Below are 24,974 nucleotides of genomic sequence, written 5' to 3'. Positions count from 1 at the left end.
TCCGTTCAAGTTTCTTAACCAAGTTCTACATCTTAACGTTGTCTTGAAAGCCCTTCCCTGCTCGATTCTCTGGCATAATAAAAAAAATTTTTGGTTGACATTTACAAAAGTGTGGCCAACCAACAACCAAAACACTCATTTGAGAACTATGGGATATGCAATGTACAGTGTCGATTGAAGATACTCCATGCATTGCATATCCCATAGTTCTCAAATGAGTGTTTCATGTACAGTATGTCAGCGTAACTTTGAACCTTTACTTCCCCAGACCTGGAAGCGAAAATAAACTGGGGAACCTTTTATGCCGTGATCAGCGGTGTAGACAGGCATTCCACCGGCATCGGTTGCATTTAGCTCTCTGTCATCTTCATCTTCCGCATCCTGGTGCTCGTGGTGGCTGCCGAGAGCGTGTGGGGAGACAAGAAGTCAGACTTCACTTGCAACACCCAGCAACCTGGCTGCAACAGCGTCTGCTACGACCAGTACGACTAGTCGCCATCTCCCACATCCGCCTGTGCGCTCTACAGCTCATCCTGGTCTCCACTCCAGCTCTGCTGGTGGCCATGCATGTGGCCCATCGATGCCACATCGACAAGAAGATTCTCAAGAAGTCTGGACGAGTCAGTCCAAAGGAGCTGGAACAGATTAAGAACCAGAAGTTCAAGATCACCAGAGCTCTCTGGTGGACATATATGATAAGTGTTATCGTAAGAATCGTCTTAGAGATGGCTTTCTTGTACATATTCTACATGATCTATCCAGACTTTAAGATGGTGCGTCTGGTGAAGTATGACTTGTACCCATGCACAGTGGACTGCTTTGTCTCACGACCCATGCAAAAGACAGTATTCACCGTCTTCATGCTGTCAACGTCTGGGGTGTGTGTTGTGCTCAACCTGGCTGAGGTGTCGTTCCTCATAGGCCGAGCCAGCCTGAGGTGCTTCCACGGGCCAGTTGAAGAATCCAAAGTGGCCTGGTTCACTCAGAAGCTGTCCTCGTATAAGCAGAATGAGATCAACCATCTGATCGCGGACCATCCTCTCAAGTCCAAATTTACTGTGACCAGTAAGAACACTGTGCTAGGCATTACTTATATGGGAGCATGTCTAAAGTTGTGGAGGACAAGTGCAGGATACAGATGGGAGGGACGACCATGTTATGGTGCTCGAAATGGTCACCATTTTGTCGCACAACATTGACTGATAGAGGCAGAAACTGGTGCAAAGCGAAGAAGAAGGAAGGAATGTTTGTGCTAATGGCTTTCAGTGGCATATGTACATGCACTGTGAGAAAGCCATTGTATCGGATTGTGGAATACTGAACATTGACAGCATGGAAATTATTCCTACAGCGTGAATGGATTGCTCAACATTTTGAACAAAACTGTAAAATAGCTTTAATGATACACAACGAAAGAGGGATCTTACCACGTAGTTTACAATGCTATCAGGAGGTTAGTCGCATCATGTTCTTTCAGTCCTTACATGGGATACTGATAAAAGTCCCTCTAGAATAACTGTTAACCAATAGAAGATGTGTAAATGTTATGTCAAGGACTGTCTTAAGTGTCTTTGCAAACCATTATTAAAACGGCATTACTTGCCGGTTTCTCGTTTTCTATGCCGGGTTTGATTTAATTTCGCCCTCGGTTAGACAAATCAGTAGCTCATTATTTACAGCTGATTTAAGATCTCACAAGTCTCAACCAAGACAATGTTAACCTTTTTCTTTTTAGGAAGACTGCAAGCACATCAAGTTTAAATGTTTGTATTTTGCATTAAACTATGCTTAACAAGAACTTCTTAGAATTGTGTTTTATTATGACGTGGTGTAAATGCTTCAGGAACACTGATCACATAATGTTGCTGAAAGAACAGATTTTACAGTATTTTATTGACAGATTGTAGCTGTAAATGTCAGAATTTGCAAGTTTTTACTGTAAAGACACCTACAACAGATAACTGTAAGTTTACTGAAGTAATACTGTAAACAAATTACAGTTAATTACCGACAAAAAGGTTGGCAATAAAGTACAGTAATTTTCATAGATTACTGTAAAATAGAATGACTGCATAATACTGTAATTAGCAAGTAAACCTTCACTGTAATAAATGTACTGTAAATTATTGTATTAATATTACAGTAAAATGTTGTAGTTCTTATTTACAGTAATTTCTTGGTATTTTACTGGCAACTTTTTTTGCCGGTAATTTACTGTACATTCTACCAACAATTTTTTACAGTGCAGGTGTTGAACGTCATCTTTTGATGTAAATGCTGAGATGAACAGACTCAACCTATTGTCTCAGATTATCTATAAAGTGACACTGACATCTCTGCTAGTCCTGTGTTTATCACAATGCCTTGTATATGACAGGCATGATTGCTCACTTGTTTTCTGATCTTTCTAAAGAGCATAACTTAAGTTATGCAAGTTTGAAAGTTGCAAAACCTCCACTTAGTGCCTTCATTGCCAAATAAGAAAATGCCACATTAAACAGCAGTTTGTTGTTACCGTGAGAGTCACTGGAAATTGCACACTGGAAGTTGTACATGTATCGATGGGGTTTGACCAAACCATGGTACTCGGCCCTCTAATGTTTCAGCAAAATAATACAAAAACACAGTAAAAAAGGTAAATACCCCTTTGACAAATAGAATAATTTCTACCCAAATGCTCCAAGGTAACACTCAACTATGACAACATAAATTAACGGAGAAACAAAAGAACATCAAAAGCTACGAACTAGAACACAAGGTCATTAAAAAACAACACAGAAAACATACCGTCATGTCTAATATATTGGCACATAAGCATTCCTGAAAGGTATTGAAGGGCTTTTGCAAGTTGCTTTTATAAAACCATACAGAATGATTGGCCTTATAAAAGACCTGTAAGTATGACCAAAATGGATTGCATAACAATTCTGGACCACACTAACCTACTAATGTAAAAGGAAGGAACGATTCTACCCCCAACTCTCTAGAGAACCATTGTGCATTCTAAAAAACAGCCTTGGCCAATACTACTAGTTCTGAGAAAGCGTCTATAATGCACTTTAATCAGTTTTGAGATGATTATCCCGAGCAAAGCATACAAATGGGCCCCCCGGCCTAACACTACACCATTTCAACACACTTTTATCTCCGCCCAAACAACAGAAATCCGCTACTAACTACTATATGGATTCTTGCTCATCTCCGCCTATTATGTTGTACTTTGACATGGCTTCTTGCCCTTGTTGGGGAAATCCATGTCACACTAAATAAAACAGTAGAAAACCTCCCTTTAGAATAAATACAGATTGCATTCTATTTCCAGTTAGCAGTCGTGATATGTGACTGTAGCAACTAAATGTTGCTGCCATCCATATACATCTATACAGTGCCTTCGGAAAGTATTCAGACCTCTCCACTTTTTCCACATTTTGTTCTGTTATAGACTCAATTTAAAATGGATTAAATTGAAATAATTTGCCGTCAATCCACACACAAAACCCCAGAACGACAAAGTGAACCCATTTCTTTAAAATTTCAGTAAATTTATTAAAATTGAAATACAGAAATACCTCATGTACATAAGTATACAGATCCTTTACTATGACACTCTTAAAATGAGCTAAAATGCAAAAATGTCATCAACAAATCACTCAATAAGTGATTTTGAGTCCATCTTAACGCAAGGATAATAGTTAATGTAATTTTGGAATTAATATTCGTTTTTATACGGTCTCTGATTTGCATAGGAATCAATTACACACTGTGTGGATTAGGATTGTCACTACCAACTCAGCAAATTTCATAATTTTCTCTTGAAAATTCTGACAAACTCCCCAGTTCCTGCCAGTGACAAACATACCCATAACTTGAAGCAGCTACCACTATTCTTCACACGAGAGATGGTGCGGAAACTGCATTGCATGTGCTGGATTTGCACCAAACTTAATGCTTTGTAGTAAAACCAAATAAACACATTTCCAGCCACTTTCTTTGCTGTATCACTTGAATTCATTGTTGCAAACACAATTATGGATGTGAGATTGAGTGATTTGTTGATGACAATTTTGCATTTTAGGTAATTTTAAGAGTGTCATAGCAATGGGTCTGAATACTTATGTACAAGGTATTTCTGTATATTTTAATAAATAAAGGTATTTTAATAAATTTACTGAAATTACTAAAAACCTGTTTTCGCTTTATCATTCTGAGGTATTGTGTGTGGATTGATGGCAAATTCTTTTAATTTAATCAATTTTACAACAAAATGTGGAAAAAGTGAAGGGGTCTGAATACTTTCCAAAGGCACTGTGTGCGTGTGTAATATATTATATACACATACACTCACCAAACACTTTATTAGGAACACTATACTAATACTGGGTAGGGCCTCCCTTTGCTCTCAAAACAGCCTCAATTCTTTGTGGCATTGATTCCACAAGATGTTGGAAACATTCCTTTGAGATTCTGGTCCATGATGGCATGATTGCATTACGCAATTCCTGCAGATTTTTCAGGTGCACTTTCAAGCTGTGAATCTCCCGTTCTACCACATCCCAAAGGTGTTCTATTGGATTCAGATCCGGTGACTGGGAAGGCCACTGAAGAACACTGAACTCATTGTCATGTTCATGAAACCAGTTTGAGACGACTTTTGCTTTGTGACAATGGTGCATTATCATGCTGGAAGTTAGATGGGTAAATTGTGGCCATGAAGGGATGCACATGGTCAGCAACAATAATCAAATAGGCTGTGGCATTCAAGCGATGATTGATTAGTATTAACGGGCCCAAAGTGTTCCAAGAAAACATTCCCCACAGCATTACACCACCTCCACCATGAGAAGGTGTACAGGTGTTCCTTATAAAGTGTTCGATGAGTGTATATATGAACCACAAGCAAACTCAAAGTCTGTATATGCATAGAAATCTTGTGACAACATAACTGCATGCTTCAACCTACTTGACCAGGGAGCAATATTCCATAACTAGCAAATGCACACTATTTAGGTGTTTAGCACAACATGCTTTAACAGTTGTACTCTCATAGAAGAAGAGTAGGAAGCTCTAGATTCTAATTAGAATTCAACACTCTCTAAGACACCTAAACTGCTATCGCACAAGTCAAGAGAAAACTAAACAGCATCATGTTATCATCTTCTTTTTTTTTGTTTTTTTTTACGAGCTAACTACTCAGGCACAGGAAATAGGAAAATATATATCAAAACAAAACAAAAAAAAACAGCTCATTAATATCAATATGTGCCTTATACTAATCACACAAGAGTATGTTGTAGGTCACATGCGTAACAAGACATATATGGCCAAAGTCCACTCAGATTGCCTCACTCGCCCTACTGTGGTCAATACAATTCATATTTATCAAAAAAAGAAAAAGAAAAATCACCAAACTAGTCATTTGACATGTACCTACAAGGACATGATACAGGAATGATGGGTGGTGACGCTCCCTAAAGGATCTGGCTATCATCATTAGTGTTGGCCGATATCCACATTTTCTTATTCATGATATCCGATCATTTTTTTCATCGCTGAAATAGGGTGGAGAGACATACCACCAGCATGAGCAAAAACGACTCAACTGCAGCGCATAAAATGTACGGCTGCTATTGTAAATAGTCTGGTGAAACAAAGAGACATGTTTCCATGATGTGCTTTGCCTTGAAAAAAGCGGGACACTGCACTTTTAGTTTGTACGTTTTAAACGCTTACATTTTCCGTAAGAACGATGTCATGATGTGCTCCAAATATCACAATATAGAATAATAAGGAATATCGGCCCAACCCTAATCATCATCGTGTAGAGGAGAAGCCTCTACTGTGTAGAGTGCATAGCATTATTCTTCTCGCCACAACAACTCAGAAAAACACTCGTCCTGCCCTAACCAGTCTTCTCAGAAGAGTTTGATTGTGATTTCGGCATAAGCCGATGGATGTCTACAGAACCTGCCAGAGAACTACAATTTACATTGAACGCCCAGCAGTGCTAAATGAAGAGATAAGAAAAGGAACACTTTCGATTGGTGGGTAATACAGGAGATCCTCGGGTGTCCGTGCTCAGTGATTGGGGGAGGAGCCCTCCGCCGCGGCCAATTGGCACGGCTCTTCAGCTCTTGAAGCGGGTCTGCTCACATATATGGTTGAACTTCCTGGAAAGTCCAAATCGGAAAAATGAGATGCTATACACAAATCTCATGTACCACACCTGCAGCTGGACCTAGAAGCCTTCAGCAGGCACGATTGGCAAGAATACAATACAATGGTGATATGACAGCTCCCTCTGGTGGTGACATGCATGTATAGTCTGTGTGGCACCTCTGAATAAACTCGGGGGGGTATCTTTAGAATGGATTGTGGAGAGACCCATCTTTAGGTGAGAGAGAGAGACACACACAGACACAGAGAGAGAGAGAGAGAGAGAGACCATTAACTTACGTGGCGTGGTGTGCCTTCACTTGGGTACGGCAGTTGCGTCCCCAGTAACAGTCCGGCCGAGACGTTACTGCAGCTGTGGAGGAGGAGTAAACAAATAAAGTAGACATCACATACTTCATAAGACATCATCTCAGGAATAACAACTAATATCATTGGATGACATCCATGTTTTGGTTGTTGGTATCTCCCCCAGGCCAAAGCCAGTGTGGGATGTTGTGTTACCGGGCAGCTCAGGGGCCGGGATGTTTTGTCTGTATTTGTAGGCCAGCTCCTTGAAGGCTCGCAGGCCACAGCAGAAGCACAGAACAGCGTTAGTGTTGATGCGATAATCTGGGGGTCAAACAGTAGGGGTGGGGGGGGGGGGGGGGGGTTATTAGTGGTCAGCTGGCATGGTTGAAAGCACTGTCTATGCTGTCTGGAAGAACAGAGTTCACGAAGAAAAACGGGACGCACTCCAGAACAAATGATTTAATTATAAAAATGAGAAAAACAGTTCAAAACAAAAAAAGAAAGAAAGAAAGAAAGGTTTTTGCTTTGAATCCAGGACTAGCACCCTTGTGAGTACCGTTAAGGAAAGTCTAGGAACGTGTGTCGACAATGACCCTATTCTATATTGATGCAAGAACTGAGCACCGCTTTCAAGTACTAAAGCAAGATGGACATCGTCTTCTTCTCATGGAGGGGGGGGGGGGGGGGGGAACTGTGTCTCACCAGACAGATAGTAGGTTCCCTGTTGCAGGCCCTGCAGACCCTCATGGAGCATATCCCTCCACGTCATCCCTCTGGCTTCCAGGTAGTTCTGTTTGGGGGCAGGGAAGCATTAAGGGTAGGCAGGCTATACACTCTTTCTCCACTGGATTATTATTACAATTGAACAAAGAGTGCTGAAATTATTATTTGGGGGGGGGGGGGGGGGGGGGGTGAATTCAGAGCAATGGCCAGAGGAGAAGTATGGATGGAGGAACTGGAAGTACCTGGAGGATCTCAGACTCGTAGTTATTGCTGTTTAAAACACCGTCAAGGCATTTGTCTGTGAGGTTGAGTTCTGCGAAAAGAGGAAATCAGGAGACTTCTCATACTGGTCACATGAAATGGTAACAATGTAATGATATACAAAAGCTCACAAAATGTATTTGTACCCAGTCTGATCCTTCTACTTCTCTGACCGTGAATGACATGTTTTGTTTAACCTCATATGCTTTTTTTTACCCCTAAATGCAAATCATGAAAATCATGCAAATCATGAAACCAGTGCGTAGGAGTTTTAAGCCCTAGGGGTACTGAAGCGGAGACGTACCACTGAAATGGGCTAGGCAGCCTTGACAGCCCGTCCTCTGGCACCCCCAGTACATGTGGCAGAAGGGTCGCTGGCACGCCACACCTGCCCGACACAAAGACATGACGTCAAGGAGACGCAAACACAGCAATCCCAACGAGACGACAACAGCCCATCGACTGACTGACAGGCCCCGCGGGCCACTCACATTGCTGAGCAGAGAGCTGTTGGCCAATGAGCTCAGCGCGGCGGTCTGGCATGGGCTGCAGACAGCAGGTGCAGATGACGTGGCTGCCTTGAGGAGGGCATGTGTACTCCTGTGGAGCTGCAGGAGGAGGAGGAGGAGGAGGAGGAGGAGGGGGGAGACACACACAGGGGTAAACAAAGGCTTGTTTGAAAATCTCAATGGGATACAAAGAGCTGTTGCGCACCGTTTGTTGAAACTGGTTCAAATAAATGCATTAATGACGATGCAAGCGATGTCAAACTGTTCTAAAAGGCGACTGCTACAGTTTTAGTAGGTCAATGCAGTGAATCACTACATACTGTACCTTTAACCCATTTTTCTGATACGGATTACCGGTTGAACACAGTGTGCAGTACCTGTGGAGATCTCAGAGGACGTTGAGGGCCCTTCTCCAGGGGGTTTCCCTGCCGCTCCCTCAGGGGCTGGTGGCGGTGGCGGTGGCGGGGCTGGTTGCGTGGGCCAGAGCACCTGACTGACCTCCTTCCTGTAGCCTGGACACTGCCTACACATCACAAAGGGCTGGCTGTGGAGAAAAACAACAACAACATTTAGAACACACACAGAGACCCAGAGAATCACGCAAACAACCACAGAAGTCTCCTCTTCTTCTTCTTCCCTCTTTTTACCGACCCGATATCTGAAGCGTCGCTGTCGTTGTCGGAGAGCTCAAAGAGATAGTCAGAGCTGCCCTCTTCGTCGGAGAACGAGCGCTCGACCTTTGGCTGCAGCATGTCCTGAGTTATCTTGTTACGGCTGTCCATGCTCTTGAGGTCCTCCTCACTGCGACACTTCTCTGTGGCGCACACAGACACACACAGAGAGACACACACACACACAGACAGACACACACACACACACACAGACAGACAGACACACAGAAGAGGAACCATTAGCCCCTGCAACGCGTTGATCTGTACAGCGCCTGCTGATCTTGAACAGTGCAGAGTGCATCCAGACCTGGGTGTTGGATCAGGTAAGCCTCCACCAGGTTGTTGAGGATGTGGTTCTTCCTGATCCTCTCCACGGGGCAGCGACAGGTGGGGCAGAGAGACGAGCGTTCCATCCAGCCAGAGTAGCAGGCAGCGCAGAATGTGTGCATACAGGGCTGCAGGCTGGGGGGGAGGGGGGAGGGAGGACGACATAAGTAGATTGAGAGTGCAATGAGATACAGAAGATAGGAGGCGGGTTCTGGTCTTACGTAACCTGTCATACATTTGAAGCTAACAGGGAAGGCAGGGGAGGACAGGCTCATTGTAATGCACGGAACGGAATGTGGAATGGTATCCAACACACGTGCATTACAATGAGCCTGTCCTCCATTTTCTACCTCCACCGGACTCAACATGAAGCTACAGCACATGTATGAACAGATATTTTGATTATACTATGGGACCCATGGGACTATGGGACCCAATTTGCTTGAGCACATAGAAAACAACTTTCTATAGCACGATTTATTTTTATTGTACCTCGTCTTAGACAACGTTTGTTTGTTTTTTGGGGTTCGGGGGTTGATTATTCAACCCAAGTTTTAGTAAACTGTATGGAAATGCATCGCACGTCAAGCAGACACTCGTTGCGGTATTCTGAACTCCCATTGGATTACGTCTCATTGTGTCTAGGGCCGACTTTACTGCTCAATATTTGCACATGCAAATTAGAGCCCTCTGGGCTATTCCCTATGTTTGGAACAGGGACATTTCCATCTGCAGTGAGGATAAACAGAACACAGAAAGGAGGAGTGGGACTCGTTTTTCCAAAGATAACGGATAGGTATGTTCATACCTCACACAGTCATGCAGTAGGTCCTGACAGATGATGCAGGTGAGGGACTCCTCCATCTTGTCTGTCTTGGCTCCTTCCACAGCAGGTTTTCCTAAAAGGTCCCTCAGTGTTCCCTTAGTTGGACCCACCACCGCCTCATTACTTGAAGTGTGCGGCAGGTCAAAATCATAGTCCTTATCTAGAGAAGGGGAAAGGAAAGCACTGCATTGTAATTCTGATCATTGCCAGACAGGGCTCTCACTGGCTTGTGTGCCAGCATCTATAAGGCTATTGAATGAGACTGCACTAATTGCAACCTGTCTTGTTACCATTTAGGCCTATGCACTTTGTGGTGGGTTGATGTAAATATAAATGTATGTTATCTATGCATTTTGTAATGTCATGTTTTTGTTTTATGATGTGCTTAAATTGTATATGCGCTGAATATTATTTCCTCTGTCACAAAATGAGTTCCTTCTGCAAAAAATAAATATTTCGAACTAATTCTATTCTAAATCTGGACCGAGTGTCACCGTGTTCCTCTGAGGTAACGACGATTCTGAACGTACTGTACTGACTGGTGTCCGTTTTTCTCCTCTTCCTCTCTGGCTCCGTGTTCTCCCCTCTACCCAGCGCTGGGACTCTGCTCTGGGCCTCAGATGGGGGATTGTCTCTAGAACAGACGGGGTTAGTGCTTGGGTTGGCAGCCTTGCCCGCAGCCAGGGAGGAATCGGCAGCGCAGTTGGGATCCTCTGAACCTAAAAAAGAAAGAACATGATTAATGCCTCTACGGTTGGCACGGCTTCTGCTTCCTGTAACCCGTCCTTGAATATGGGAAGATTTACAAGGCGTGGATCAGAGAAGAGCATACAAGCCAGGCATCGTTTCGCTCAGAAATATCCGTCCTTGAATTTGAGTATCGTGCCAACGGGGAGAGATAACACACACGTGGTTGACTTCAAAAGGGCGCGTGGACAAGCGCCAACCGCGTACAGTAGAACGGCAGCGCAGGCCGGAGCGGAAGCCGTACCTGAGGCCGAAGAGTGAAGGCGGGCGGCTGCCGAGGGACAGGCCGTGATGGGGGAGACGGCGTGGAGGTGGGAGGTGGAGGTGGAGGGCTGGGGCTCCTCTCGGGCCTGCTGCCCCTGAATAAGTCCTACCAGAACCGGCTCCACAGACACTGCCGCAGGCGGGGCAGGAGCGTTCTGGGCTTCCGGCTCCATATCTGAGCCTCCTTTCCAGGCGCCTACTGTACAACAGCAGTGATGGACAGAGGGAGGCTGTTAGCCGCTAATGAGCTAACGAATGTCCCTGTAATGCTTTACATGCAATGGAAGTTCACAGGTCAAGCGAAATGTATCAATGAAATGCTATGTAAGGCTGAGAGTAATTGGCTACATACCACTGGTGTTTTGTGAAAATGTCCTCTCTGGTTTGATGGACTGGTACATGTAGGCTATGTCTGCAGGGAACAGAGATAGATACACAGTATTATATTTTCAGACAGAATTTGATTAATTGGTTGCAGAGTTAAGCAAGCTCCATGAAGCACAAACTGTTTAGCTACAAAGCCATGAGAGACACAAACAAATGCAGCGTCAGGCGATCAGAAAACAGGACACAATATAGTTCCTATTCTTCACTTTCATATAAACAATTCACCAAGCAGGCATCTTGACATGCCAGCTAAAACTCAGTTCTTGAACCGGTCCAACTCAGTTTACACACATTATGTAAGTTCATTGTGTTGACATTATATAATCCTATTTGGCATCAGTGAAGGGTCCACAGAATAAAACAAGTGGCCTTTCAGGGGGAAAAAAACACTTATTTTCCTAACACTCTACACCCAAATGTAGTATTTTGTCAAAACATTCTCGCTAACTTCTTTGCCCTTTACCTATTTCCAAGGCGACCCTTGCCATATGCCCCCTCTACATTTCCAGCAACAATACTAATTGAAGTTCCGGTATGTAGTTTAGCAACCACTCACTTAAGACCAGAAGACGAAGGCATAAAAAGATAAGCATACATTATGTAGCAGCATAAAGACCATCGAGTGTAACATAAAAAAAACATAAAAGGCAGACATACTTAGTTCTGGCTCATTTTTCCTGTAGACAAAGTAGATGACATCACCGTTGTGCAGCCTGTGAGTCTGCTTCTTCACCAGTTTGGCCATGTTGATCACTGTACCGTTGGTGCTAGGGGTTGGAAAAACAAATCAACTCGAAAAATAAATAAATCGGCTCTTTTTCTGTTGTTGATGGGGTCAATAAGCAGCCTTTGGACACAATCCCAGACCAGATAGAACCCTGTGTCGCAGACTTGGCTTCATGTGAAGACATTTTGCTGCAGTTATTATAGCAACAACTCATAACCTACAACAGCGGTTGCCTTCAGGCATCGATTAAATAGCAGCATCGCTTCATCAGATGTGCTGAATTATTGTGCAAATAAACACTTTATGGGGACACAGACCTGCCTGGATATAGAATCCACTGGTGAATCCTACGGCACTTAATGGCCATCAATGTTATTTCGCTTTCAATTTCATCACGTTCTAAAATAAGTTTGCAGGGGTAGCTATTCAGGAGCAAACAATACAGCAGCTAATTATATTACTCTGTTCAATGAGGTATACTATTTGTGTGCCAATAAAAATGTAGGTAGGAAAGATGCCTGTCACCTTGCTGACTCAGAGAACGGTAAAACACAAGCCTCTATAATTACCAGTTAGTGGCCTAATTATCTGCCAGCTGGTTGGTTTACAGCGACAATTAAGACTATGCTGTGTGGGCAGGGATCTGTTAAATCCACCATAACCATCCACTGCATAACACAACAGGAATCAATCAATTAAATCTGCTACATGTATTTCCCCCATCAAAACAAAACATAACAGAAACAAACATAGTGGAGGATACAGCAATTTAACATTGGCCTTGTCCTTTTAGATGTCCCTTAGATGTGCCGGGGGCCTCAGGCTACCTGCTTTATGCTGATTCTCTCCTACTGTTCAATGCATCCGGTTTTCAGCTTGCGACAGCCTTTAATCTTGTGTTGTCCACTTTGTGCTCATCTGTCCGAGGAGCTCTGAGCCCCTCAAAACTAGACTGAATTCTTCCAGGCTGAGTCTGCTCCACCCTACATACTGATCCTTGCCGCCCCACCCTGGGTCCCACCAGAAAGCTGCCCTACACGATGGACCCCTGAACTCTTGCACCACACCACATTCCACATTAGTTTACTGTTCAGCACCTGATCAGCCAGAGGAGGATGGGTCCCCCCCCCTGGAGTCTGGTTCCTCTCAAAGTTTCTTCCTCCCAGGGAGCTTTTCCTTGCCACTGTGCCCTATATTTTTCCTCCCTCTGGGGAGCTTTTTCCTTGGCTTACCTTTTGGGGGTCTATGGTTTGGTGTTAGATCATATTGTTTGTATTGTATCTATTGTTTATATTGTTTAGTATTGTTTTTGTTGTGAAGCTCTGTGACATTTGTCTATGTAAAAAGTGCTAGACAAATAAATGTGATTGATTATAGCTTAAATGACTACTTTAGCATCGTTCTATATTATATATAAGTTTATTCTTCATATTGACAGCTCTTGGCCATTTAGGTTCTTAGATAGGCAATAACATGACTAATTAATCCAACTCTCATACAGTACATACCTCATGTCCTCCAGCCACACCAACCCTGAGCTCTCATCTTGCACAATCTTGCAGTGCTCCCCTGAGACCAGTTTATTAGCAGGAAAGGATAGATCACAACCTAGCAAAAACAAACATTCGTCTTTGGCTTAAATCATCAAAACATAAACAACGTTTACTGTTTCCCACATAACTTGCGTCATTTAGATGTCCTTGCACTGATAGATGATGATAGGTTATGAAGCGTACGATTTTTATTTTTTATGTCATTTGTTTATATTTGTTTATAATGATGTAATACTCAGACAACAAGTCTCACTAACAGTAATGGTCTAGATAGGTGGGTTTGTGTCATCTGTTTGAGATGGCATACTTGTGCTGTTTTATTTGGCGATAGATTCGGCTCTTTTTTCCTTCTATTCTTCAGAGCTGCATAGCAGACTTACCTAATTAAGCCCCATAGACTCTTTGCATGGAATGCAGACTCCTTGAAATCAATATAATAGAGCAGACACAGACAGAACCTATAAGATATAACCTTTCCTGGGGCAAAATCCATACAAAAAACTACTTAATATTCTGCACACATCTTCTCAATAGACGCCTTTGTTATCATTAGAGGGGGTGTCTAAGTTCTCTGAACTAAAGAAAGCATTGTGCCTTGAATAGACTTGGTTTTAAAGAGCCCAGACACTGCCTGGCTGTGTCTACTATCAAGTATTACTATCTCAATCAACTACACTTCAAAGTGTTTACTTAAACAGTTTGAATTTATTTAGTCTCCAAACAAGTTTTATGCCAAATTACAATATAGTCAAGTAGGTTATCTAAGTGCAAAGTTAGACAAGAGCTTGTAATGTGGTGGAACAATCATACTATCTTACCTTTTTTTCGTCCAACGGTGCATTCTCTGTTGACAAGCAATACTTCTGACTCACAACTCGAGTCCACTTTTACTAACTTCCCCCATGGTCGACTTCTTCCACCATGATTCTCCATTTCCAATTCTATTTATGTTTCAACATACGATCCAGTTGCTGGACAGTTAGCTACAATTAGGGAGACACATTATTAGCTTCCACAACAGATATTGTATCGACATGAACATAAGGTAAATGTTAGCAGAACAAAAACGATGCTCCCTGTCTGCGAGTACTTCAACTCAATACCAACTACACACACACGTTAGCTTGGTAGCTAGCTAAACAATGAAGCAACCACCCCTCTCTTGCCTGTCTGGAAACGTCAACCTCCAAATGCTAATGTTAGCTAGCTAAGACAAATCGTTGGGTTAGCCATGTTCAACTACTTTTTAACCTAGAGCTCGTAAGTACAAACAATCCACTTCTTGGAACTTGACTAACCAGTCCTACAAACAACTACGGCTGGAACAATCAATCAACTTCGTTCTTTTCCAAAAAAAACAAACCCTGGCTAAGCTAGCTAGCATGTTGCAAAAGCTGTCAAAACTGCCTGGTGTTAGAAAAGGCATAGATTCTAGTGAGCCATCGCTATGAACGATCTTAGAAAATAGGGTTACTATACCAGCCCCAAAAAAGCGTGAAGTTATTTCGTCTTATTCTTCTTCCTGGAGATGTTTTTGTCCCTTCATTTCCCTGCTTGGCACACATTCGTGCACTTCCTGGCAACCAAAGGTATTTACAGGCATCAGCTGATGGAGGAGGGGCGGAGTAAGTGAGGGAATGAGGTCTGCAAGAGGGAAGGACGACGGGGAACGAGGAAGGAAATTTATATTTGTATGTTGTTGTTGTTTTTATTGCATTTGTATTCTTTGGAACCTTGACTCTATTGACGTTTACATTTACATTGATGGCATTTAGCAGTCATCCAAAGCGACTTGCAACAAGTACATTTGTCTAAGTCAGTGGATCATCTATCCATCAGTCATCATAAGATAAAGTAATCAGTGCTCGGACCAGGGGCCATAGGCAGTCACAATGATAGAAGAAGGAAAAATTACTTTAAAAAAAACGTGTACGGGGGGTGAAGAGGACGATATGCTGTCTGAAGCATTTCATACTCTAGCTCACATCACTAGCTATCGAAACCCCTAACCCTAACCCATACACACCAATATGAAACACAAGCTCTCACTATTGAAATGCTTACACACCCACACTATTAACTTTATTTCTCACTGTTAACCCTAACCATCGCTCTAACCCTAACCCTAACCCTAACCCAAGTCCTAATGAGTGTTTCATATAAATATACAGTACCAGTCAAAAGTTTGGACACACCTTCTCATTTAATGGTTTTTCTTTATTTTTATTATGTTCTACATTGTAGATTAATATTGAAGACATCAAAACTATGAAGGAACACATATGGAATTATGTAGTAAACAAAAAAGTGTTAAACAAACGAGAATATATTTTATATTTCAGATTCTTCAAAGTAGCCACCTTTTGCTTTGATGACAGCTTTGCACACTCTTGGCAAGGTGTGTCCAAACTTTTCACTGGTACCGTATATGAGGGTTCCATATGTAAAGTGAGTGTTTCGTTAGAGAGTGTGAGTGAGCTACAGACTTTTGCTCCAGAAGGCACCTCATACTTGACCTTTTCACTTATCAAAATTCTAGGTTTATTTTTTTGCTCTCTCGATGTAACACCAATACTAAAACCAACACCAGCAGTAGAAACTCACCATTCTCACCATATTGATTTATTTATACCTCCTCAACATCTTTGGAGGGCCTTACTTGGAGCCCAAGACTGCTGAACAAGAATGCAAAAAACGAAAATTGATAATAGAAACGCCTGGACATCACAACTTGTCACTATGGGCTCACCGTTCCCACAGCCTATAGAATAGCCTACAATGGCAGAAGATTGGAGCCATGTCCTCTCACAGAGGTCAGGTGGTAGAGTGACAGGCCATGTCAAGTGTCACCAGGGGAACCTGCTGGTCCACTGACAGTGTTAGCAGTCCAACAGTCAGCTCACCACGACGGCTCTACAGATTGGATGGAGGGTCCCTGAGGGTTCAGGGTCCATGAAAGTCCCTTCTCTGTCTAGGCCAGATAAGGGTGACTGACAGCCTCTTTAATCTCATTGCCTGTCTGTTTGTGCTCTCCTGGCTATCTACTGCTAGAGCTGGGTGTCATCACTTTGGATGGAGCTGGATGACAAACACCAGGTTGGGGAGACAGGGGCTTGGGGAGAGGGATGACAGTAAAGGCTATAGCAGCAGGCCTGACCTCCATGTCAAATGCATCCCTCCGTAATGGTTTCTGGATGAGGACCTTCAAATCGCCTTCTTCGCTAAGGGGAGCCATCTTAAGAATTCCGCAGACGACAGAGAGAAAATATCTATTGTTGACACTGACATCCATTCAGGCTGTGTCGTCTCAGTCTGAATTTATGTCTACTCATTTAATATTTAGGAATATTCCTTTTAAAATATATCTTGGTTATTGTGTGGCTCAGGGCTCTGAAGTCTCCAATGACCTTATTAATCACATGAATAACACCTAAAGACATATTGCACTGTCAAAACATAAGCGAGTAGTGGCTCACTAAATAATACTGCACATGAAAGGGAAGACTGATAATCTTCACCCACAACATTCAACCAGCGCCATTTAAAAAGTATTGCTTGCACTGGGAATATTTCTTTCATTATGAATATTCTGTTCCAGCCTGTATTTGGATTATGAATACATAATGTTTAACATCACACACAGTTATCATCTGGCTGTTTTGATAAAAGAGGCTGTAATTATGCTCACAGAAATTCATATGGAGAAAACACTATAATCAATGCTAAAATCACGCTTCTCACGGCAACATTACTGATGCTTTGATTCTGTGTGATTCAGTGTGAACGGAAATTATGCTGTCAGCGCACTGGGAGATGCATGTCTAGGGGGACGACTAAAAACTTTGATATAGGATTTTTATAAACTTCAATTACAAGTGGACTAATCTTTCTTGTTTAAGAAACACCAAAGCGTCTCTGTAATAGAAATAGCGAACGAGTCCTTAATGCAGGACTAATCTCTGCAATTCCCCCTGTTCCCTGCCAGTACATTATTAATGGGTAAAGTGGAGGCTGATGAGTACAGGGGCCTCTCCTCACTAATGCATTCATTTCTCATTGTTAGCTGTCTGTCTGGAGAGCAAGGCGCAGACAACACATGCGCCACCGCTGCCATCATACACACACACACACACACACATACTCATAAGCACGGACATGCACACACACATGCGTGCACACACACGCACACACACACACACACACACACATGAACTTACACACAATCCTTGCAGAATAAAGAATGTTAGAGTTGGCAGTGTCATTTCAACAAAAATGAATTGTCCTTTTGAAAATATGAGAATCACTTAACGCATTGTGAATCTTTGGCAAATTGTCAGACGGGAATGAGATTATAAGCTGACTGGAAAACACATCAAACACCCACAATGAATATCAATCAATATCTCCTAATTGGATCAAAGATTACTCGTGGCAGCTGTATAGAACATCAAACAAGTAATTAAATGAATAAATGAGAAATAAATGCTAATGTTGTCAAATGGGACCAACTGGAGCCCAGGAAAACGGTTATTTTCTGCCCTCTGAAATTATCTCCTGACTTGGGCTAATTGCTGGAGGATGTCCTCTTAACTAACTGTGAAAAGCTGTGTCTAATTAGTGCAACATTAATCAGGCATTAGCGTGTTATCACAAGGTTAACTTATCAGTAGGCAGAGGCAGCAAGAGGCTCCATTATCCACAGTGCACTGAGCCAAACCAGCCACAAGGGGTAGTGCTTGTTCTTTGCATGAATCAGTATTCTCATCCTACAATCAAAGCTAAACCAAGCAGCAGACTATGGTGTGGTATTCAGTGATTTTCAGTTGCAATCGAAATGTCTTAAATCAATGCAAACCATTTCCTATTGTTAATAGCGCTCTGTAGGGATAAAAAATAAATAAAAAACAACATCAACATTCATATGGGCATGTGGAGCTGTTACCGATTTTCCGTTATACATGTTGAAGTAAAGGGAATTAACTACATACCATTATTTTGCCATGTTCTGTCTCCAGCATAATTCTGTCTCAATTGATTCACACAATCAATGCCAAGCAATTGTGTGCTTGGTGAAGCACTTGACTCCTCTGTAATAAAGATTGACTGGATGGTGATTGCATCCAAATTGTTTCACCAGTGAGATATGAATGCACTGTATCAACAAGACAGCATGTGTTCCTTGCAATTGCAGAATCAGTATTTTTCAGCAGACCTTTTCAGAGGGAATATTTATAGATTTGGCTTCCCACCAAAAACATTTGGTTTAAATTGGTTTTGGCATGGCAAACGATAAACAATAGATTTGCAGCACATACTGTAAAAATGGGACAAGTGATAGCAAAATGTATTGTCACCATTACATCTGTATATAATGACAACATACTATCGATAGACTCAGAGGGAGGGACTGCTTGTAATGCACGAGGGCAGTGTGTTTTGTTCTCCGAGTTCATCAGGAAGGGCTCCAACTCTCTCATCAGGATTCCGCAGGAGCAGAGGAACCATACCACCGGTTCTGCCATAGTCACTCATTTGTCAAAGAGCCTGGGAGATCACAGGCTGACAAATCTCCTGTGTCTCCCTGACTGTCAAGCCCTCTGCCTGCAAATCAAAGACAAAAGAACAGAAAGAGAGAGAGAGAGAGAGAGAGAGAGAGAGAGAGAGAAAGAGAGAGAGAGAGAGAGAGGGGGGAGAGGGAGAGAGCAGAGAGCAGCCATTGCATTTTGAGATGCTCCGCCATTTAAAGCCCCCGAGCGTGCCCTTTGAAAATGCCTATTAGCCTGGGCGAGAAAGATTACAAGCAAATAAAATTACATTCATTGTGATATTGGATTTCATAATACCCTCGGAATTGTAATTACACCGCACTTATACTTTTCATTTAAAACCATTCTGCAACAACAAAGAATATTAGGGTTAGCAATGAGCTGCTTGTGATTCCACTCAGAGAGCACACATTATGAGACCTGTTTCTATAGAAGTAAAAATAATGACACGAGAATGAAGGTTCTATTTCTAATCAGGTGAGAAAATGGGTTTTAACATTGTGAAATGTGGGGGGGGGGGGGGCACTGTTTTGAACTGTGAATTCTTTTATAACATAGGGCATGCTGGACCCCCAGAAAGGGTTAAATTCCCACCCACATCTCTCAAAGTGAACCTATCTGTCAAGGCTGCTCTATCCTCACAATGTTGTATGATATAGAGAATGGGGGCGTATGCTGTCTGGCTTAAACCAACAAGCAGAGTAGATAGATAAGAGGCATTCTTGGGCGGCACAGAAACGAGGCATGTAGAGGGCCTGCTTGATAGCAGTACTTGTTGTTCTGATGTGTTAAATAGCTGGCCTTCAACACCCCAGTCAATCGCTGAGTGAGGCACTGTGTAGCCAAGGGTTGTGTGTGAGATAGCCAGATGGCTGGAGTCAATGGAGCTTTGCCTGGCCCTTTTGTGTCACAGTACGATAATTATGAACTTGGCTCTGTCGATTGGGCCACACATGAAATAGTTTAGTATGGGTTTATTCCTAGCTTAATAAGCACCACCACACAAATTAATGACTAACTCATCTTTTGGTTAATACCCTCCTAGTACCAGTGGGTTATAATTACAATCATATTTGATCGTAGGTTTTACATCCAAAAACATCATGAGGGCATGGATCTTGATGGACCGTCAACACAATGATCCTCTATGCTTTGCCTTCTACACAGGTCATTGTTTTTGCTTCTGCTTTTGTATCCTTTGGTTTGATTGAAGTTATGTAATCGTGTCTACCAGCCACAGTGTTGTGTCCCTATCATCTGACACACAAGCTAGCATGAGGTATCCCATATGGTGACATGTGCACAGAAAAACGTCTGCAGGACAAGGCAAGCATTTGAACGCGCTCCAAGCCCTACAATGGCCTGTGTTGACTAATCTGCAAACAATCCGCTCAGCAAGCCCCATTGCAAGTGGAAGAGCAGCCCTTAAGCTGTGACATTAACGAACAGAGTGAGATAAGATAGGGATTGTTATCGTGTGCATGGAACTCCTGCTCAGATACCAGATAAGCGCTTTTTCAGAGTGTGCTGCCAGACAGATCTACAGAAGCCAGGGCCTGTTTCTCAGGGCCAGGGTTGGAATGTTGAATCTTCCTGTTAAAGCCTTCTTCACAGAGGATCTGGCCTCACCCTCATTGTTACTGTATGCATAGATTGTAATTCAGCCATGAAAACACAACAAGTACCGGGGAAATATATTGTATGTGACATTGTTGAGGAGTCCTTAATGTAGTTTAACAATAATGAAAATGCATTAGACTAAATTGTTATTGCATCTAATATGGCATGGACAAATTAACTCGTACATTTCATCAAATGCCATAAAATATGGCACATATAATTCATAACATAACCATATTATTCATACTTCAACACTTAAACCAATTTGATCAAATAAAGTCTCTTAAGTAGTGCCATTAAATGTTTGTACATGAACTCATACTGATATAAAATCTGCTAATCATTCAATCATATGCCATATTTAGTGTTTTTATTCCATATTTAGTTGTTCAATACAGCAAACAATATACAATACAAGGGATGAGGATGTGGATTGTGTATAATATGAGGCATGTGCTGCCTGGATGCAAGTGGAATTCCAACATTGTGCATGAGGGACAAAATGTAATCAATGCTCTCTGCATGCATATTGCCACCATGTCATAATGCTGGCACCTTCCAGGGTTCTTGCTGACAGTAATTAAAACCGAGGTAGATGGGAGTGCTACAGTGTAAAAACACACTGAGTTGAGACTGCTGACTGCTGTTTCCTCCACCCAAAGCGAACTGACATTATGACCCTATTTCCCTATGAAATTGCCAGATACTAATGCACTGTATGGATTTATGTGGGTTTGAAGCAGAGAGGCAGTCCGAGTTCCTCTTTTCAAGCTTAGCCTGTTATTCTAGTGCTTTTAATCTTTTAAAATGTATCAACATGTATCAAATCCTAGATTTATTCATCTCAACAATCCGAGGTGTTGTTATAATGACAGGTAGGTGCGCGTTATGTGGAATTTGTTTAAGAAATTCAAAACATTTTGTGAAAATAACACCACTGTTGATATAATCATTTTTTATTGGAAAGGAAAACTTCATACATGGGAGCCAAAACCTGGTGCCAGATATCTGTGAGCGTCAAACAGAATAAATGCTTATGAATATCACACATCACCGGAGGGGATGGAGTAAATCATAATTCTCATTCCGCTGCTTGGAAAAACTTCCATCTTGCCTGGTGCCAGGATTGCTCTGAGGCGATCCCAGCGATGAGCCAGGCAGTGCTCTGCTCACACAGCTCCAGAGGGATACGGTCACGACAAGATCCACATTCAAATAAACTTCACTCTTGGCCTGTGCACACAAGCCGTGTTGTCACCAGCTGGCAGAGGTTCTCGCCACCCCTTCAAAGACTGAGCCACTTTTGATTAACGTCTCGACGCCGCCTAATCATGTGCATTCGGTGTGCCAAATTGGACGAGCCGTGTGTGTATACGATCTGCCTCGAAATGGTGTTTTTTTTTTTTTTTTTAGAACTTTTTACATTTTATCCATAACTATTTAGAGGGCCTCCTCTTGGCCACCCCCTCCCTTGGTCCTCTTTTGCCCACACAAAGAACAGGGAACAGGGAAGGTAGCCATGCCAACCTGTGGCCCCTCAACGAGAGGACCACCTCTGCCAGCTGCACCCAGCTGCATTAATGTTATTTGTTTTTATGGCTTATGTACATAATACCGCCAGTGTAGGAGATTGTGTGGTTCCACTAAAACCGTTGAAAAAATCCTTAAAAATGAATGAAAGTGGAAAAATTATTTTGGCTGCTAGCTAGCTCTGTCGGCCCCTCCCCCTCCCCCTCCCCCTCCCCCTCTCCATCTCCCTCTCTTCCCTGTCTCCATCCACACCTCACTCTCTGAGACTCTTCTGTTTTCAAATGTGATTTAGAAACGTGAATTCTATTCACTCTCTTAGGCCCGGCTTTGCCCAGCCTTGCAGCAGTGTGAGAGAGCAGGCATATTTGCCATTGGGCCAGAGGTGCAAAGACATTAGACAGCACTTCGTCACACAGGCCTGGAATTCACACCGTCTGGCTGCGTCTAAGTCCAGTCCTCAACTGCTGACTGTCCTGGATACTGTCAGCTGGCTATCTGTTGACGTTTAGTGCTATAAAAAGATGGGGGGGCGGGGGTATATGATGTAGGCAGGTGGCCTTTTTAGGTGGGGAAAAATCATATACACAGTACACAGACCCTGTGTCTGACAACGATACACCGTAAAAGCCTTCTCTCCTATCCCTTCCTGGTTCAGATGTAGTCTCGTAGTCAACACAGAGCTGTTTGCTGTCCCTCCTCAGAGACATGGGTCTGAACTCACAGTAGAACCCCCTTTCCCAAATCACCAGGCCCAGCAGAGCCCAGAGCAATTCAAATGCGATCATGAGGCCTCTAGTCTCATTACAAATCTTCATTTCAAAACAGCCTCCAAATGGGAACTAATGCATTAGCCCTTGCTGGGGGGGAGGGAGGGAGGGGGGGGGGTCGAGGGAGCCGCTACATAGCTGTTCAAAACGGTTTCATACGTTTTATCAGGGGGAACAAGAGAGGGAGAAAAGAGGCTTGGACTGAACCATTCATTCAATGCCCATTTTATTAGGTTGGCACAGTGTTATTAGGTTCCATTGTGCTAAGCAAAGCCCCCAGGCCTGCTCCACTGTTTGGTGGCTCTGGGGTGAGTTCAGTGCCAGGAGCTTTTTGGAGGTATTTGAGACCATGAAAATCCAATCCCAACCTTCAGCATTGAGGTTTCTCACAGATAAATGCAGGGGGATTATCCGAACAAAGAACAATGTCCTACCTCGGGTACCACTCTACCCTTCTTTATTGGAATTATTCAGTAAAAATGTCTAAATGTTAGTCGCTCGCTAATACACTACACACAGCCTGGAAAGGAGCTTTGAGCGAAACACGAAAAATACATTCCTGATTTTGTGGGAATAATATAAACATAACACTTACAACAGTAAGTGTATATTGTTTCTGAAGGAGGAAATAAGGTTTCAGTCTGAACGTGAATTACCGAGAAAATAGCATGTAATAATAACCTATGAAAAAAACAGACACTGTGAAACTCCTTACGTCAAATATGCTTGGCATTGTGTCAATTGATTCCCAGCTGATGATGGACTGTGTGCTGAAATAAATTGACCTTGCTTGACAATGAGTGAAACTGATGGAGCCTTTCATCTCCGGAGAGCCTCTTAACTCGAGCCATAAAATGAACAGAACAAAGCTGGATGAGGCATGGAACCTGAGAAAATGGAAGGTGGGTTTTTTTTCTTCATAAAAACTAGTAAATAATAGCCCTCGCTATAACAAAAATGCACTGCGCTGTAACAGGTAGAGGTTAAGCACCTGCTGTTGACTCGATGATTAGAAATAAAAGCACATGGCGGTAAAGTGAGACACACAGCCAACAGATGCTCCCCATCGGAGGAATATGTGGCTCAATTACCACCGGCCTAAATTGAAAGTGATAGTGATTTAAGTCTTCCCAATACACCAGGCCATTCTGGCTGGCAGTCTTTTCCAGCAGCCCTTTTAAAAAATCCCTGCCAGTGAGTGTGTGTGTGTGAGACAGAGGAGCTGTATCGATTTTCAATAACCTCCCTTAATGACCTCGCCACGGTTTGATCCGTGCTGTCATTATGCTCTGCTACCCAGGGAAAGGGGATTGGTGGGAGTCTCGGGCCGGCCAGATGGGGAGACGGGGGCATTATCACGATGAATTGGCCGTCTTTGGACAGGCGCTCGGAGAGACTGAGGAGGGCCTTGTCAATAAGCTGGACGGGGCCCCTACACACCCTACCCCCCCCCCCGCGCTCCAGAGGGCCTTCCGGGCTCATTAGCGAAGCAGATGAGTGGAGAGGAGGGGAGAGAGGGAGCCTCTCTTCTAACATCCGATAGCCTGCCTGCCTCCCATGCATTGCTCTCCTTAATGAGTCCAAACCGCAGGTCAATACCTCTGCCCGGCCACCAGTCAATACCGGTTACCTGCAACACAAACACTCAAAACCTGCTTTCTTACAAAATCAATGTCCTATTAGTCCCACCCTCTATGGCCTTGTCCCAATCTCTATTGATCCCTGGGAGAGCTCTGCAGCTGATGTATGACAGATTACAGTGAAATGATCAGATAGCTTAGCTACTGTAGTGATCTACTGACAGTATATCTTCTTTATGATTTTTCAGCAATACGCCTTACACGAGATGAGCAAACATTTTATCGGCAAATCTATAAAACACCGCGGCTTCCAGTGATTTGTATATTATTGTTGAATCAACATTCTACCAGAGTATCAGGCGGAGGACATCCAACGAGAGTATGGATTCAAGACCTCCGTGAGAATGAGCTTGTACGCTACGTTATAACCGAATGAGTAACCAAAAAAAAAAGCGAAAATACAGCAGGTTAGGT

The 24,974-nt window shown here is 42.9% G+C and overlaps 1 protein-coding gene and 1 pseudogene across 2 annotated transcripts; one reads left to right on the top strand and one right to left on the bottom strand.

The window, feature by feature from the left end:
- The first annotated feature begins 264 nt into the window (after positions 1 to 264).
- On the top strand, positions 265 to 1,199 carry LOC310807655 (gap junction beta-1 protein-like; annotated as a pseudogene). Its single transcript has one exon. The product of its transcript is annotated as a gap junction beta-1 protein-like (transcript).
- A 4,826-nt stretch (positions 1,200 to 6,025) lies between these two features.
- On the bottom strand, positions 6,026 to 15,037 carry chfr (checkpoint with forkhead and ring finger domains, E3 ubiquitin protein ligase). The gene is made up of 18 exons (XM_083673670.1): positions 14,937 to 15,037; positions 14,276 to 14,440; positions 13,413 to 13,512; positions 11,835 to 11,944; positions 11,143 to 11,202; positions 10,771 to 10,989; positions 10,310 to 10,498; positions 9,762 to 9,939; positions 8,934 to 9,088; positions 8,607 to 8,769; positions 8,333 to 8,499; positions 7,938 to 8,054; positions 7,751 to 7,834; positions 7,428 to 7,498; positions 7,165 to 7,252; positions 6,676 to 6,783; positions 6,454 to 6,526; positions 6,026 to 6,167 (listed from the first exon to the last, which is right to left on the bottom strand). Exons 2-18 carry the CDS (start codon positions 14,388 to 14,390, stop codon positions 6,125 to 6,127), a joined length of 2,040 nt encoding a protein of 679 aa, XP_083529796.1. The 5' UTR covers positions 14,391 to 14,440; positions 14,937 to 15,037; the 3' UTR covers positions 6,026 to 6,124.
- Between the last annotated feature and the right edge of the window lie 9,937 nt (positions 15,038 to 24,974).

The sequence above is a fragment of the Argentina silus genome (assembly GCF_951799395.1).
Source record: "Argentina silus genome assembly, chromosome: 7".
NCBI classification, from domain to species: Eukaryota; Metazoa; Chordata; class Actinopteri; order Argentiniformes; family Argentinidae; genus Argentina; species Argentina silus.
This window is presented reverse-complemented; position numbering and strand designations above follow the sequence as displayed.